The sequence below is a fragment of the Cervus canadensis genome, chromosome 4 (genome assembly GCF_019320065.1).
Source record: "Cervus canadensis isolate Bull #8, Minnesota chromosome 4, ASM1932006v1, whole genome shotgun sequence".
NCBI lineage: Eukaryota > Metazoa > Chordata > Mammalia > Artiodactyla > Cervidae > Cervus > Cervus canadensis.
The window spans coordinates 102352318-102370249 of NC_057389.1; the positions used below are offsets into that span (position 1 = coordinate 102352318).

The window sequence follows — 17932 nt, forward strand, 5'->3', positions numbered from 1 at the left end:
TGATGTACAAGCTGCGCCCGTGGGAGGGTGGGCCCCCAGAGTCCGCAGTGCTGGTGCGGGAGCCCGGGCTTCGGAGGAGCCCTGCTACGGCGGACGCAGCTGAGAGCCCGGCAAGGTGTTGTGACTTCAGTGGTCGGTCACCCAGCACCCGTGTGATCCCTCCTCACACGACCTGCTCAAGTCCTACACAAGGAGGGCAGGTGCCAGGGTCCACCAGGGCCAGGGCAGGGCTCCCCCGGTGCCTCAGTGGTGAAGAGTCCACCTACCAATGCAGGAGACATGGGGTTGGGGCCCCGTAACTGGCCCTCTGGGGGCCCAGGTAGGGCTTTGCTTGCCTAGGGATGAGGAAAATAGCAGGGATCGGGTCGGGGGGCGGGGGGAGGCATGGAGTTTGTGGGTCCACAGAGATGCCTGCTCTCATATCCGTGATTCCTCAAGCTGCCCCTATTCCTGGGGAAGGGGACACACATACCCCCACCTCTGACCTCCAACCATAGCCAGCAGTACACCGTCTAGTCGTGGGGAGGCAGGGGGGGAGGTCAGCAGCAGCATGCTCCTGGGACCCGGAGAGAGCCGTCAAACCACTGGCGGCAGGGGGCGCCTGCCCCCATCGGGAACCTCAGCCCCACTTGCTCCCTTGTCAGTAAAACACACCACACACGGCCTAACCTATGGTACTTAAGAACTCTTGGCAAGAATTCTGCAGACTCAAGGTCTTGGTCTGGGACTTCCCTGGTGGTACAAGTGAAAAGGAATCCACCCGCCAATGCAGGGGACACAGGTTTGATCCCTGATCCGGGAAGATCCCACCTGCTGTGGATCAAGCAGAGCTGGTGTACCCAGAGCCCACACTCCCCGGCAGGAGCAGCCGCCACACAAAGGAGCCCGAGCACCGCAGTGAAGAGCAGCAGCCGCTCACTGCGCCCAGAGGAAGCGTATGCACCAACAAAGACAGCACAGCCACAGATAAGCAAACTAACTTTTAAAAGGTGTTGGGTCTTGGAAAATAGCAGCTTGTGTAAGTCTAAGTCACTGGGCCCAGCCCCACCTCTCTGAGTCCAGCTCACCATCTCCCGGCTCACCCTGTCCCAGCCTTCTTCCTGTTTCAAGGACACAGGGAATGTCCCCACTTCAGAGCCGGGCCAGGCGCTAGTCCTTGGGCGGCTTCTGATCGCTCAGGTGTCAGCTCAGATGTGACCGCAGCAGGGGCCTTCCAGCTGGCACCACCTGCAGGAGGGCGACCCTTCCTCACCCTGACACTTCCAGGCCAGGCCAAGTTCTGCTTTCTCAGGACTGCTGGAGCTTCCTCAGTTTACCGATGTAAGCTAAGCTTATCATCTGAAGCTTAGTTTATCGTCTGTCTCCCCTGAGGGCAGCCCCAGAAAGTACTGGGCACAGCTGGTGGGCTGGGAAACGTGCCTGGGCCAGGCCAGCTGCGACTGCCCTTCAGCGAGAGCCACACACAACTCACCAGTCGGAGGCCATGCCTCTCCAACGTGCTCCTAGGACTAAGCCTCCTCCTCCCTCTCTGATACCTTTTTTTTTCCAACTCCCAAGATACGTGAGCTCCTTGAGCCTCATAAGTTGAAAACCGAGCTTTAAAGATGTCACGATCACTGGAACTCCCCTGGTAGTCCACTGGCTAGGAATCCACCTGCCAATGCAGGGAACACGGGCTCCATCCTGGTCCAGGACGATCCCACATGCCCTGGAGCAACTAAGCCCGTGCACTGCAACTACTGAAGCCTATGTGCCCGAGCGCCTGTGCACAAGAGGGGCCACCACAGTGAGAAGCCTGCTCACCGCACAGAGTAGCCCCGCTTGTCGCAACCAGAGTAAGTTCATGTGCAGCAACGACGACCCAGTGCAGCCAAAAATAAATAAGACTGGGGTTTTTTTTCGAATGTCACTATCAAGAGACCTCACTGTCTTCTTACACGTTTCTCATTTTCATCATATTGCAAACATGCATGTGGTGCTGGCTGGTCTTGTCACAATTCATTGCCTTTGAAACCACAAGTGAGGCAGAGATGGATCTCCTGTTCTTGCACGTTTCAGACAATGTCAAAGGTGCCTTTTCATAAAAAGCCCCTTACGATGCTGCCACAGTGAGAAGCATCTTTTTTGACAAATAAGGTGCTATCATGTGGAGAGGTGGAGCCCCTCCTGTTTTCCTAACATGAGGCAGATGCCTCCCTCCATCATCTGATTACTCAACATGTATTTACTGAGCATCAAAGCACCAGAGATTCTTCTCGACGCTGACATTATAATCAGGAACTAACTCTGCCTTCACAAAGCTAACAGCAGAGGGCCGGGGATGAGGGGGGACTTGAACAGATGATGCATAATTAACTGCAGACCAGGCCAGGTGTGCAAGATCTAGAAAGCAAGTAGAGGGTCAGCAGTAGTCACACCAGGCTTTCCAGACAAGTGACCTATGAGCAGAGGCTTTGTGATGCTGGGTGCCTCGGTGTGCAATCTGGGGTCTGCCTGGGGTAGGAGGGGCGGGGGATGAGCAGAGAGCCCCGAGGTGGGAGCGTGCTCAGCGTGTTTGGGGAAAGGTGGTGTTAAGTGAAGTGAAGTCTAAGTGAAGGAGAAAGTCAATTCTGCAGCCCTGCTGCTATGGGCTGAATGTCTGTGACCCCCTCAATTCATACACAAGCCCTCATCCCCAGTGTGATGGTGTCAGGAGTGGTGGGGGGCCCTCCGGGAGGTGACTAACTCGTGAGAACAGGGCCCTCGTGAATAGGATTAGTGTGCCCTTGTAAGAGGGACCTCAGAGAGCTTCAGCTGTGTGACGACACAGCGAGAGGACAGCCATCTGTGGACCAGGAAGCGGCCCCACCAAACACCGCGTCTGCTGGCACCGTGACCTTGCACTTTTGCTCCCAGAAGCGAGAAGTAAATCTGTTGTTCAGAAGTCGCCCAGTTTATGGCACTGTCACAGCAGCCAGATGGCCTAAGACACGTGCTATAAAGGTGTGATTTAATCCCAGACTTTACCCCTCTCGGGCCACAAACGACTCACCCCTGAGCGACCTCTTACTGGGACTCCACGCGGCAGCGCCAACAGCTGCTCTGAGGCGTGGCCAGCACGCAGAGGGCTGTACCTGTGCTTGCTTGATGCTGTGCTTGGGAGACAAGCTTCCAGTGCTGTTGAGGCTGCTGACGCTGCCGTGGGAAGGCGTGGAGCGGAGGCTGTCTTTTGGTGGGGGGCTGGCGGGCAGGACAGGCACGGCACCCGCGAACATTGTCTTCTTCCTCTTGGAGGGCGGGATGAGGGATGGGGGCAGGACGGAGGGCACAGGCTCCTTCTCGAGGGCTCGGTACACCAAGTGCATGGCCTGTGAGGACAAAAGAAGACATCTGGGGCACGAGGCCCAGGGCCAGGGCAGGTGGAGGGCAGCTCTTCCAGTGGCTCCAGGGATGCCATGAAGACGGCTCTTTCTGAGGCTGCTTCCAAACGGAACGAGTGAAAATAAAACTTTTCTGATGAGCTATGCCACCAATGCATGATTTTCCAAGACATTGATTCAATCATACAACACTGAAATGAGTAAAAAAAAGAGGGACTTCACTGGTGGTCCAGTGTTAAGAACTCCACAGTCCCACTGCTGGGGGCCTGGGTTTGATCTCTGGTCAGAGAACTAGATCCTGCCTGCCACAACTAAGACCTGGGGCAGTCAAATATATTTGAAAAAAAAGAAATATAAAAATAAAGCATGAGGGGCTTGGGGATTAGTGTTTAATGGGGACAGGGCTTTAGTTTTGCCAGGTCAAAAAGCTCTGACGAGGGATGGCAGTGATGGCTGCACAGCCACATGAATGCATTAAACCCCCAAACCTAAAAGCGGCTATGATGATACATTGTGTTACATGTATTCTACCATAAACTAAAGAATAATAATGGTCAGTGAAAAGAACAGGATGATACAGAAACACAGGAAATGCTCAAAGAAGTTGATGTGTGTAGGGGGAAAAAATCACAACTGAATAGTGTGGGGTGTAAGGAATTATGAATGGAATCACATGAGAAATTTGTAGTTTTCTTGGAAAATGTTTAAATTTAATCTAGAATTTTAAAATTTCAAAGGCTTTATACCACAGTATAGTAAGATAGTAATAAGCTTTAACTCATTTGTATGTTGTAAAATTTCATCTTAAATACATTTAAAATTCCTAAAACAGAAGATGGATATGGCTGTATTTCGTTGTTTTTCTATTACTTAGGAATTCCCAGATTATTCAGCAATTTTTTTTTTTGCTCGAAGTTAATCATGTGTGTGCTTTTTAGTCACTCAACCACATCCAACTCTTTGCAACCCCACAGACTGTAGCCCGCCAGGTTCCTCTGTCCATGGGGCTTCTCCAGGCAAGAATACTAGAGTGGGTTGCCATGCCCTCCTCCAGAGGACCTTCCCAACCCAAGGATCAAACTCAGGTCTCCCTCACGACAGACAGATTCTTTACCGTCTGAGCCACCAGGGAAGCCCTGAACTTAATTACTATTTATTAAAGCACTGTCCTTAACTATAAGGGGCTACTTTATTCTATTTTCGTTTGACATTTAATGGAATGAGATGAGTGAATAAATGTCATAAAACAGAGAGAAAGATCAAAGATGCGAATGAGGAGGAAGGAAGAGAGAAAGAAAAAGAGGGGACGAAATGACACTGGCCCAGGGTGGGGAGAGGGGGCCAGGCAAAGTCAGCCCAGCAGGCAGCTGGGAGAAGTGGGTGGGGAGCTGCAGGGGTGTGGAGGAAGGGCAGCTGCATAGGAAGGCAGCCCACGGGACCTAAGAGCCCCCAACTACACAGCGATCTAGCACTGCTGCTAAAGGAGAAGAGGGCAGGAGTGTCAGGGATCTGGCATGGACAGAAGCCGACACGGAAGCGTTGCGACACCCGGTGGTCATGTGTATACACACCCCTGCTTCCCAGCTCTGTCTGCTGAAAGGGCCAGAGGAAGCCGTGGCATCCCAGGGGTCACTGAGCACTCCAGAGCCCAGACCGTGGTCTCTTAATACCCTTCTCCACTATAAGGAACTGGGGGTCCTGGAGAAATGGCTGATAATGGAGCTGAGAGAATGCGTACACAGCAAGAGCCGGGAACATCGCATCATGCAAGGAGTTGGGCTGCAAGGAGCTCTCGCCAGGCAAAATAAACATGCGAGTAAAGGATTCTAAACCACAGAACAGAGAACAGGAGACACATCCCTAAGTGCACTGTGATGTGAACAAATCCCTCGCAGTAGAGCGCGAGCTAGAAAATGTACAAGGAAGGACAGAACCAGAAAATCCTCACGAGGCAGCTCTCAGAAACCTGAGCGATTCGGGTGAGACTCCTGGGAGGATGCGACAGCTAGCAGGTGAGAGGTGCAAGGGTACAGGGTGTTCACATGTCATCTCTCATGGAAGACAGAGCACAAAGGAAAACAGTAACTGCGGAGGGAATCCCGAAGCCTCCACCTGACCTCGGTCAGGGGGACATCAAGGTAGAAGACACGTAATAAGACATCACACGTCCTTTCGATGGCCTGTGCCCTGCGGAGAATAAGTACAAGCGCCGGATCATCACAAGGAAACAGCAGACAACCCCTCACCAAGGGACACTCTACAAACCGCTGGCCCTAAAATGCCCACAAGACCACGAGACAGGAAGACAGTTGCAGGAGCTGACCTAGATTACAAGAAACAGGACTAGACACACAAAGCTGGAGTCTCCTTCACTATAAAGGACATTTTGGGGAACTAGCAAAATGTGAATGATATCCTTAGATCAGACAACAGATTAATAAAATAATACACATAATATATATACACGTGTATATCTACAAAGCATATATGGTATAACCTATAATAACAGATACTACAATAAATTACACAATGTCAATGCCAATTTGCTGATCTTGAATTAGACGGTGGTAACATAAGAGAACCCTCTGGCTTGGGGATATACACACTGAAGTATTTCAAGATGAAAAGGCCCATGTCTAAAACTCTAAAATGGTTCAAAGGAAAAATCAAAGTGTGTGTGTATGTATGCCTGTATACCTTCATATGCAAATGAGAGGAGAGAGGGGGGGCAAGGAGTGGAAGAGAGGGAGGGAGAAAAAAGTCACTGTAGTAAAATGGCAACACTGGGAATCTGAGCAAAGATGCAAAACAATTCTGTCAAATTAAACCCAAATTATGTCAAAATAAACATTTTTTAAAAAAGTTAAACAAGAGGAATCTCTTGGTGGCCCAGCAGTTAAAGATGCTGCTTTTCCAATGCAGAGGGCACAGGTTCCATCCCTGGTCGGGTAACAAAGATCCCACATGCCGTAAGGCATGGACAAATAAATAAAGAAACGAAGAAAAAAAAAAATATCCAGGGTGGGATATGTGTATATGTACACATACAGCTGCCTCACTTCATTGTATGGCAGAAACTAACATAATATTGCAAAGCAACTATACTCCAATAAAAAAAGAAGGAAAAAAGTCCAGAAATCCCCACACGAGTGGCATGTCCCCACCCTCAGGAGGCGGGGAAAGAGTCTCGGCAGGGACCTACCACTGCAAACTCATCTCTGTCCAGGTGCCCGTCCTTGTCAATGTCGCTGAGGTCCCAGACCTGCAAGGGAAGAGTAGCAAGGCTTAGTGGGGGACGGCACCTGGGCTTCCCGCAGGCAGGAAGGGCTGTGTGGTGGCAGGCACGCCCACCAGAACTCACATTCTGACTGCACACCCAGGTTAAGACAAGGAAATCAAAGTGCATTTAAAAACCAGTCTTTAGGTTCTCTGAAAAGCCATCATCCGATGAAGCGTTATCAATTCCAAGATCCTTTCCACCATATTTCCACCATTTTCACTAACAGATGACCATGATTATAATGACGTCTAATCTGGTTTTTAGTCTTTGGTTTTAGTACAGTTGCTGCTCTGAACACAAGCCTGCCCCCCTACGCATGTGCACACGCACGCATGTGCGCACACAGGTACCCACCCACCCACCCTATCCCCATTATGGCTGGGGAAGGCCACGGGCATGCACTTGAATAGGACTATGGGATCTTGCCTCCTCTCCCCTATCAGTGGATGGCGAGAAAGAGGCCACAAACTATGCCAGGTCAACCTAGCACCCAAGAAGACAAGGCAGGCACAGATCAGATGCCATGTGCTAGGTTTTCCAAAGCACAATCAAGGCACGAGCTTCCTGACCCAGGTGAGCCATCCAGGACCAGTAGGGGGGCCGACCTGACGCAGACACCAGTGCCCAGAGCCAGGCAAGGGGCCAGAGTCCATCCATGACGCTATGGATGCTAGTACCCGACCCCCAGTCAACCACTAGCTGCTTCAGCCCAGGGTTGCTTGTCATGTGTAGACCCTCCTCTTTACCTCCTGCTGCTGTGTCCTTGGCCTGGGCCACTCCATCACTCCACAGACGCCAGAGCTTCAGCTGGACGCCCTGCCTCTAGTCCTGTCTGTCCCCAGGGCAACCCCAGGACCTGCCCTAGAATGCACTCTCACCCCACTTCACCCCACCGACAGCATTCAGACCCTGCCCCTCTGCCTGGCACAGGGAGCCCTGTGCCCTGAGCTGGTCTCCACAACCCAGCCCATCCTCCTGGGACTCCACCTTGACCTCTAGGGACCTCAAACTGATCACAGTCGCCTCAAGCACATAGATGCCCTTTTAAGTGTCTGGCACTGGGTTGAGTGCTTCACGTCCATGGTCTCAACTGAGGAAGTAGCAGCTCAGGAAGAGTAACATTCCCCAAAATACAGCACACAGAGGTGTTCCTGGCTCCACAGTCCTGCCCCACCCTGGCACCACTGATGTTTGGGGCCAGATCATCTCTGTGGAGGCCACCCTGTGCACGGTGGGATACCGAGCAGCATCCCTGGCCTCTGCCCACCTGCGATCCATAGTACACAACCCAGGTGGGGCAACCAAGCATGTCTCCAGACACTGCTCAACATCCCCCGTGGGTGGAGCTGCCTGGTGAGAACGCCAGCCCTCCTCGGCATGCTGGGCGGCCTCTGCGCATGCCATCGTGCACCCGGCCTTCTCAACCCATCATCAGCCCCTGTTCCATCCCTCTGGAGGCTATAACCCAGGGCCATCTCCTCTAGGCAGCCTTCCCTGCCTGCCCTGAACCCCTCCGCTCAGGGGGGTCAGGTACCTCCCCTTCTACTGTCCCCACCAAGCAGAAGTATGATTACCAAGGAGGCAGTGGTGGGGCACGGGAGCACCAGGGAAAAGCGAGGGCTGTGGGGCCACCAGGACCTCATTTCCTTCTCCATGAAACCCTGTGCAAACGACTGCCCATGCTCAAGGCCCCCATTTCGTCATATGGAAAATGGAGGACCTCCCTGGTGGTACAGTGGTTAAGACTCTGTGCTCCCAGTGAAGGGGGTACTGGTTCGGGGCACTGGTTCAAGACCCGGTTAGGGAAGATCCCACATGCTGTATCCCAAAAAAATAAGAAAGAAAACAAAAGTGACACCATCCATAATACCATCCATAACAACGTAGTTACAAGTTACTCAGTGACTTCATTCCTGCAAAGCCCTAGAACTAGGTCTGGCACATACTAAGCCCTCGATAAATAAATACTAGGATCTTAACTATTACTTACTTATTTGACCTCCAAGGACTGTATCTATTAATAATTCTCTCCCCCTCTTCCCAGTGCTCAGCACAAGGCTGACCCAGAGCAGACGCCAAAAAAAGATTCTAAATGACTAAATGGATACCCAATGTGTGGGTGCAGGGGGGCACAGATGAATGAGTGTGCAGAGATGCATGGATGGATGCCTGAGTGCACTGATATGCGCATGCATAGATGGGTGGGTGTGTGGACGTGGAGGTGTGCACGCATGGACGGGTGGGTGTGTGGACGTGGAGGTGTGCATGCACAGGTAAACGGGTGCACATGTGGGTTGGTGTTTGGAAGGAGAGAGAGAATGAGAGAAGAGCAGAGAAGTGACCCCTGTGGACAAAACCTGGTGCCAGGGGAGAAGATCTGCAGAACCCACCCTTCCAAGCTGCAGCTCCCCTTCTAATAAGGCACACCCCACTTCTGTGATCTCCTTGCCTTGCACGTGACTTGGCTCTATGACACTATCGCAGCCACTGTCAGGTACCGTGAAGAACTGCCACGTAAAGGCACACGCCTTGCAGGAGCAGGCCACCCCATCCTGCCTCATAAAGACCACTGGGGTCACCATGTGTCCCCTTCACGGTCTCCATCTACACCACACCACGACCAAGAAGACACGGGGATCTGTGAGAGCCCCTTTCTTAGTGGCCTCATTTCCAAACAAAGTCCTATCTGGGTGCTATAAAAAGGGCCAGAATCTGCAAATGTGCAACTCAAACAGGGACGTTACTAGGTGAATCCTAGTGGGCAGGAATCTGCCCCTTTCCCCACGGTTCTACCAAATGTCATGAGCTTGACCCCCAGGTGTGGCCTAGGGCAGCAGGGACCTTGCTCTGTCCTCCTGCTCTAGGTCTGCACCTGTCACATCAGCAGTTCCATCCAGACAGAGGACAACATCCATCCCCCTCGATCCAGAGCAGCACAGAGACAGCCACTGCAGAACTCGGCTATGTGCACAGGGCAGACGTGAGGGGCCATAACCAAATCTCGTCAGAAGGAAAACAGTCAGGTTTCGAGAGCTGTATCTAAAAAAACTTGTAGCGACTTCCCTGGTGATCCAGTGGCTAAGATTCCATGCTTCCACTGCAGAGGGCATAGGTTTGATTCCTGGTTGGGGGACGAAGATCCCGCATGCCGTGCAGTGCGGCCAAAAAATAAAATTTTAAATACTTGTGTTTAATAGGAACAAAACTGAGGCTTTAAAATAAAGGGGAGGGGGGGGTGGAGAATGCATAAAATTTTATCTAAACTTGCAGCAGAACTGAAACTATCTTTACCTTAGGTTCACAGGGAGTGAAAAAAATTAAAAATAGAAAGGAAATAGACATATATGACCATACTCTTCCCCTAGAGGTCTGGGTTCAAGTCCAGCTTGGCCTGTCCTCAGCCCTGGGCAGCGAGAGCACCTCTGAGGTCGCCACCCCATGCGTGCTGGGGAACCTCTGTGAGCTGCACCCTGTGAGGCCCCGAGCCAGCCCAAATGCAGTGACTACTCCATCCACGTCAGCTCCCGTGAAAACTGATGGTGCACAGCTGTGCCGTGAGTCCTTCAAGTGTCAGGGGAGGTGGCAGGGTGGCGTACCAACCGGATTCAGCAGTAGAGCCCTGTGCGAGAGAACCACTTACCCTGCCCAGGACATCAAGAGGCAGCTTTGAGTTCATGAGGACTGGCTTGACTTTGTCTCCAGACAGCAAACCACTGACAGGTAAGAGGCTTTCAAAAATTCCATCAAATTTTGCCTTTTCTTCTACCTAGTTGAAAAGAAACAGCCTGAGTGAGGGAAAAAGTATGAGTGTCCAAAATGAGCCCTGACCTTAAAGCTGACTGAAAGTGGGCAAGGATCCAGCATGGGCTCACCTAAGAGCATGGGACAGTCTTCCTGCACTTCCAAAATCAAGTCTAGGCAGAAGGATACAGTCCTCGAGTGACTACGGATATGATGGCAAAGGTCAACAGAGGAGAGAGGGGCCTAGCAGACTATAGTTCATGGAGTCACAAGAGTCGGACATGACTTAGTGACTAAACAACAACAAAAACAGCCCAAGGCAATCCAGAGATTCAATCCCTATCAAAATACCAATGGCATCGTTCATAGAGGAGAACAAGTAATTTTAAAATTTGTATGGAAATGCAAAAGACTTCAAATAGCCAAAATAGTCTTGAGAAAAAAGGCAGAGCTGGAAATATCAAGCTCCCTAACTTCAGACTATACTACATAGCTACAGTAATCAAAACAGTATACTACTGGTTCAAAAACAGACACAAAGATAAAGGGAACACAACAGAGAGCCCAGAAGTAAAGCCATACACTTATGCTCAATTAGTCTAGGACAAATGAGGCAAAAACATACGCTGGAGAAACGCCAGTCCATTCAGTAAGTGGTGCTGGGGAAACTGGGCAGGTACATGTCAAAGAATGAAACCAGAACACTGTCTTACACCACATATAAAAACATGCATACAAAAAAAAAAAAAGTGGATCAAAGACCTAAATGTAAGACCAGAACCCAAAACATAGGCACAACACTCTTTGATATAAATCGTGGCAATACTTCTTTAGATCTGTCTCCTAAAGCAAACAAAAGCAAAAACAAAAACAAAGAAATGGAACCTAATTAAAAGCTTTTGCACAGCACAGAAAACCATCAACAAAACGAGAAGGCAGAGAGACGAGATGGCGGAGGAGCAGGTGGAAGTGGAGTACATCTCTCTCCACAGACGCATCAGGAGTGCATCTTCAGATGCAGAAGATCTTGCAGAGAACAGCTGAGTACGGGTAGGAGTCCCTGACCACCAGAAAGGACCACACGGACTCAAGACCCAGCACCTCCCAACTGCCGGTAGCGCCCAGCGCAGGACGCCGCACCCAAATAGGAGCAAGGTAAGAACACAAACCCAGTCATCAGCAGACAGGCTTCCCCCAGACACCCCAAAACACACCCCGTCACCTGCTCCCACCAGAACACAAGCACAAGCCCCTCCCGACACAAAGCCTACACAGGCCACCGGACCAGCCTCACTCGCCGAGGGCAGAGACCAAAACTGAGAGGAACTATGACCCTCTGACCGCAGGAAAGGAGACCTCACACACAGTAAGCTAGACAAAACGAAAAGATGAGCAACGCTGTGCAAGTGAAGGGGTGAGGTAAAAACTCACAGGACCGAATAAAAACTCACAGGTCCCGAAAAAGAATCCAGAGCAACGTTAGCAGAGATGGTCCAAAATCTCAGACAGAACGGGGAAGACGCAAGAGTCATTTAACACACTGAGCAAGGGCCTAGAGAGGTAAAGAGAAAACAAACAGTGACGAACAACACAACTACTGAAATTAAAAACACTCTAGAAGGAATCAATAGGAGAATAACTGAGGCAGAAGAATGGTAAGTGAGGTGGAAGACAGAATGGTGGAAATAACCACTAAAGAGCAGAATAAAGAAAAAAACAATGAAAAAAAACTGAGGACAGTCTCAGAGACCTCTGAAACAATATCAAATGCACCAATATTCAAATTATAGAGGTCCTAGGAGAAGAAGAGAAAAAGACAGTGTCAGAGAAAATTTTTGGAAAGATTATAGTTGAAAACTTCCCCAACATAGGAAAGGAATAGGAAAGTCCACCAAATCCAAGAAACACAGAGAGTCCCATACAGGATAAACTGAAGGAGAAATACACTGAGACATTTATTAATCAAACTAACAAAAATCAGACACAAAAGAAAAGTATGAAAAGCAGCAAGTAATATACTTGGTGTTTTGGGAAACCTCATATGATTAACAGCTGACTTTTAAGGAGAAACCCTGCAGGCCAGAAGGGAGTGGCAGGATACATTTTAGGTAATGAAAGAGAAAAATATCTACAACCAGGATTACTCTACCCAGCAAGGATCTCATTCAAAATTGACAGAGAGATCAAAAGCTTTAATGGCAAGCAGAAGTAAAGGAATTCAGTAGCACCAAACAAGCCTTACAACAAACGCTAAAGGGACTTCTATAAAACAGGAAACACAAGAGAAGGAAAAGACCTACAAAAACAAAGCCAAAACAATAAAATGCTAATAAATGCTAATAGGAACACACATATCAATAATTTCTTAAAATATAAACTGATTAAACACTCCAACCAAAGACACCAACTGGCTGAATGGATACAAAAACAAGACCCATATATATGCTGTCTACAAGACACCCACTTCAGACCTAGAGACACATACAGACCAAAAGTGAGAGGATTGGAAAAGATATTCCATGCAAATGGAAATCAAAAGAAAGCCAGAGCAGTAATTCTCATTATCAGACAAAACAGACCTTAAAATAAACAATATTACAAGAGATAAGGACACTACGTAATGATCATGGGATTGATCCAAAAAGAAGACCTAACAACTGTAAATATTGATGCAACCAACACAGGAGTGTGCTCAGTCGCTTCAGGCGTGTCCAGCTCTCTGTGACCCCATGCACTGTAGCCCACCAGGATCCTCAGTCCACAGAATTCTCTAGGCAAGAATACTGCAGTGACTTGCCCTTTTCTTCTCCAGAGGATCCTCCTGATCCAGGGATCAAACCTACATCTCCTGCATTGCAGGCAGATTCTCTACCACTGAGCCACCAGGGAAGCCAAATACATAAGGCAAACACTAACAGAATAAAAAGGGAAATCAACAGTAACACCATAATAGTGGGTGACTTTAACACCCCACTTACACCAATGGACAGATTATCCACAGAGAAAATTAATAAGAAAACACAACCCTTAAATGACACATTAGGCCAGATGGACCTAATTGATATCTTCAGGACATTTATCCAAACACAGAATACACTTTCTTCTCAAATGCCACAAACAACATTCTCCAAGATAGATCATATCTTGGGTCACAAATCAAGCCTTGGTAAATTTAAGAAAATTGAAGTTGTATCAAGCATCTTTTCTGTGACTACAACACTATGAGACTAGATATCAATTAGGGATATCTAGAGTCGGACACGACTGAAGCGACTTAGCAGCAGCAGCAAGGGGGCAAAAACGTAAAAAACACAAACACGTGGAGATTAAGCAATATGCTTCTAAATAACCAACAGGTTATTGAAGAAGTCAAGGAGAAAATTTTAAAAATACCTTAAAAAAAAGTGACAAAACACGATGACTCAAAACCTGTGGGATGCAACAAAAGCACCTCTACAGGGAAGTTTAGAGCAATACAATTCAACCTCAAGAAACAAGAAAAACATCAAACAGACAACATTATCTTATACCTAAAGCAACTGGGAAAAGAACAAAAACCCCCCAAAGTTAGTAGAAGGAAATAAATCATAAAGATCAGAGCAGAAATAAATGAAAAAGAAATGGAGGAAACAATAGCAAAGATCAATAAAACTAAAAGCTGGTTCTTTGAGAAGATAAACAAAATTGACAAATTATCCAGAATCACCAAGAAAAAAAGGGGGAAGACTTAAAATCAATAAAATTAGAGATGAAAGGTAGCTTATGAATGGGAGAAGAGATTTGGAAATGATTTACCTGATAAGGGGTTAATATCTAAAAATATACAGAGAACTCATTCAACTCAGTATCAAAAACCAAACAACCTGATTAAACAATGGGCAGAGAATCTGAACAGACATGTTTCCAAAGAAGTATTACAGATGGCCAACAGACACGTGAAAAGATGCTCAATGTCATTATCAGGGAAATGCAAACCAAAACCACAATGAGGTATCACTTCACACCTGTCAGAATGGCTACTGACAAAAAGACAACAAATAACAAATGTTAGTGTGAGTGTAGAAAAAACCTTGTGCACTATTGGCAGAATTATAGAATGGTCCAGCCACTATCGGGAACAGGATGGAAGTTCCTCAAAACGTTAAAAACAGGACAATCATACAATCCAGTAATTCCACTTCTGGGCATTTTTCCAAAGAAAATAAAAACCCTAATTGGAAAAGACGTGATCCCTATGTCTACTACAGCATTATTTACAACAGCCAAGATATGGAAGCAACCCAAGGGTCCATCAATAGAAGACTGAAAAGAAGACTGTGGCAGAGGCTTCCCTGGGGGCCCAGTGGTAAAGAACTTGCTTGTCAAAGCAGGAGACACGGGTTTGATCCCTGATCCAGGAAGATCCCACACGCTGCAGAGCGACTAAGCCCACGCGCCACCACTGGTGTGCCTGTCTGTACTCTAGGGCCCAGGAGCCACAGCTACTGAGTCCACGGGCGCCAACGACAGGCCCGTGTGCCCTAGAGCTCGCGCTCTGCACGTGAAAAGCCACCACAGTGAGAAGCCTGCACACCGCAACTAGAGGAACGCCCACGCAGCAATGAAGACCCAGCACAGTCAAAACTAAATACAATCATTTTTTTAAAGATGTGCTGTGTGTATATGCATATATACACACACACATACATACTTACACACAATGGAATTATTACTCATTTAAAAAAAAAGAACTCTTGCCATTCATGACACCATGGATCGATCTAGAAGGTTTCATGCCAGATGAAAGAAGACAGAAAAGAAGGAATACCATATGATCTCACTTACATGTGGAATCTAAGAAACAAAAGGAAAACTCTCCTAGATACAAAGAAGAAACAAGGTGGTTCCCAGAGGGGAGGGGGTGGAAGGTTGGGCAAACACCTGAAGGAAAGTAAAGGGTACACACTTCAAGGCACAAAAGGAATAAGCCAGGGGATGCAACACACAGCATAAGGAATATGGCCAGCAACACTGTAGCAACTTTATACATAGAAGATGCTTACTAGGCTTACCATGGTGATCATCTCATCAACATATGCAAATGTCAAATCGCTATGAAAACTAACACTGAGACTGAAGCTAATATAATGCTGTACATCAACTATGTTTCAATTTAAAACAGTTAAGACAGTGTGAACGGGGCTTCCCAGGTAACTCAGTGGTAAAGGATCCACCTGCCAATGCAAGAGGCATAGGAGACTTGGGCTCCATCCCTGGGTCAGGAAGATCCCCTGGAGGAGGCAATGGCAACCCACTCCAGTATTCTTGACAGGATAATCCCGTGGACAGAGAAACCTGGCAGGCGACAGTCCATGGGGCCGCAAAGAGCACGCGTGCATGCAAGACAGTGAATGAGCGATGTGTATTTTACGACTCAAGAGAAAGAAACTGAAGTCAGAACAGAAGCAGACACTGCGCGCTCGAGTCGCCGTCAGCGCCAGAAGCCCACCTCCCTGCATCTGCCTGGGGTGTGGAATTCGCGGATCTGGCAGACTTGCCCACTCTGGCTCCAGGAAGCCCAGGGACTTTCACGACAGAAAAGAATGCTAACACTCGTCATGATCTCTGAAGGGACTCGAAGCTCTCTGCCCCGTCACAGCACCATTCCTTCCCCGACTCCCCTCTTCAAGGCCTCACAGGCTCCTCAGCCACCAGCTCTTCTCTTGAGGACTCAACACAGCCCCTCCTGGAAAGGGGCTGAAACAGTTTGAGGAATAATAAGAGCCGTTTAGAACCGTCTTTCACAATGAAGCAGCTGCTTTTCAAAGTAGATGCCATGCAACTGGACTACACAGAAAGAAATCCTTCGGTATTATGATCATGGCTGGCAAAGTGCCTGATTTATCACAAAGGCAACTCCTTGCCCCTGGGTCAGCTGAGGCCTCTCCGCCCTGTCCCTGCACAGACCTCTCCCCAGGGTTCCCTCCTTGAACCCTTCCAACCCTATAAAAAAGGACAAAAAACCACCTGGGGCTGGGAGGTGTCTCTTTTTTTAAAATTTCCTTTTAATTGGAGGATAACTGCTTTACAAATGTGGTACTGGTTTCTTCCGTACAACGACATGAATCAGCCATAAGTACACATGTATCCCCTCCCGCTTAGGCCTCCCCCGCCCCACCCCCAGTCCCAGCCCTCCAGGCATCACAGCGCTGAGCGGAGCTCCGTGCTGGACACAGCCCCCCACGAGCTGTCTGCCTTACACACGTGGTGTACATGTGCCAGTGCTACTCCCCCAATGCATCCCACCCCCTCTTGGCTTTGCTGTGGCCGCAGGTCCGTTCTCCACGTCTGTGTCTCTACCCCTGCCCTGCAAATCAGCACCATTTTTCTAGATCCCGTACATCTGTTTTTCTCTTTCTGACTTACTTCACTCTGTATAACAGGTTCTAGGTTCATCCACCTCACTTCAACTGAAGAGAGGTGTCTATTTGATAGCAGGACTGCTATTAATACTGGTATTTAAGCCAAATAAAACTGAGGCAATGTAATAACCATGAGTGGGGAGGAAGTCTCATTGGGAGACCATCTCTGACCATCTCTGTGACTCATACACAAATTGCCTTCAGGAGTAATTCTGCACTTATTAAGAAACACATCACTCATTTCTTTTCTTTCTAGAAGCAGTAACACAGCTCTGTGGCCTCAACATCCTATCTTTAAAAGAACACTTTAAGTGGTGAGCGTTCTTCAAAAAGCAATGACAGCAACAGAGAGGAAAGAACTGTAAAGCATAAACTGGCTGGAAATAAGGGAGAAAGCTATGAAGACATTCTGGAAGTCTCCACGCTTGAAAGCTCACAATTTCTCCTTCTATCCTGATTAACCTACCCGGGCAGCAAAATCACAGAACATGACCTAGAAGTACAAGGTAACCACTGTGAAATTTTCAGAATGCAACATCTGCCTGCCTTAGTTGGCAACAATACCCAATTACAGGAAAAGGTGATGGTTTTTGCAAAAGACTCTAATTTGGAGAAGTATTTCATCCAAATTCTGTGGCACAGTCACTCTGAAACAAAGTGGATGATACAATCACCCTATGAAACGTGCTGAACGTCATAAAGACTAACAGAAATGCATGTGAGAGAGCTGAGGGGGCGCCTGGCCCGGGCACTCACCCTCACAGCCCAGTGGGCCTCTGCAGAAGGCGGCGTGACCATCAGAGGGCTGCTGCTGTCGTGCTGAGGAGAGAGAGAGACATTCCACTGTAGCTGGCCCCGAATTCTACCACCGGAGCACGGGTTCATGGTAGGGATATCCATTTCAAAGTGCTTTCAAAAGGGAGAAAGAGCTCAGCAAGTTAAACACAGAATCACCACATCACTCAGCAATTCTCCTCCTAGGTAAAGACCCCAAAGAACTGCAAACAGGCGTGCAAACAATTCCTTGTACATGAATTATTATGCCCACCAACAGACGAAAGGATCAACAAAATGAGGCAGACCACAGAATGCAATTTTATTCAGTCATGAAGAGGCATGAAGTACTGACACATGCTACAAAGTGGATGAAC

At 48.4% G+C, this 17932-nt stretch overlaps 1 protein-coding gene across 4 annotated transcripts in view; it reads right to left on the reverse strand.

Moving 5' to 3' along the window:
- EPS15L1 (epidermal growth factor receptor pathway substrate 15 like 1) overlaps window positions 1-17932 on the reverse strand; it is a 105219-nt gene that overhangs the window by 59403 nt on the left and 27884 nt on the right. For all 4 annotated transcript variants that reach the window (XM_043467199.1, XM_043467198.1, XM_043467197.1 and 1 more), the window contains exons 6-9: window positions 17538-17600; window positions 10280-10405; window positions 6562-6621; window positions 3114-3347 (exon numbers count right to left, since the gene is read on the reverse strand). In XM_043467199.1, the coding sequence (XP_043323134.1) occupies window positions 3114-3347; window positions 6562-6621; window positions 10280-10405; window positions 17538-17600 (483 nt within the window). The remainder of the gene's footprint in view (window positions 1-3113; window positions 3348-6561; window positions 6622-10279; window positions 10406-17537; window positions 17601-17932) is intronic.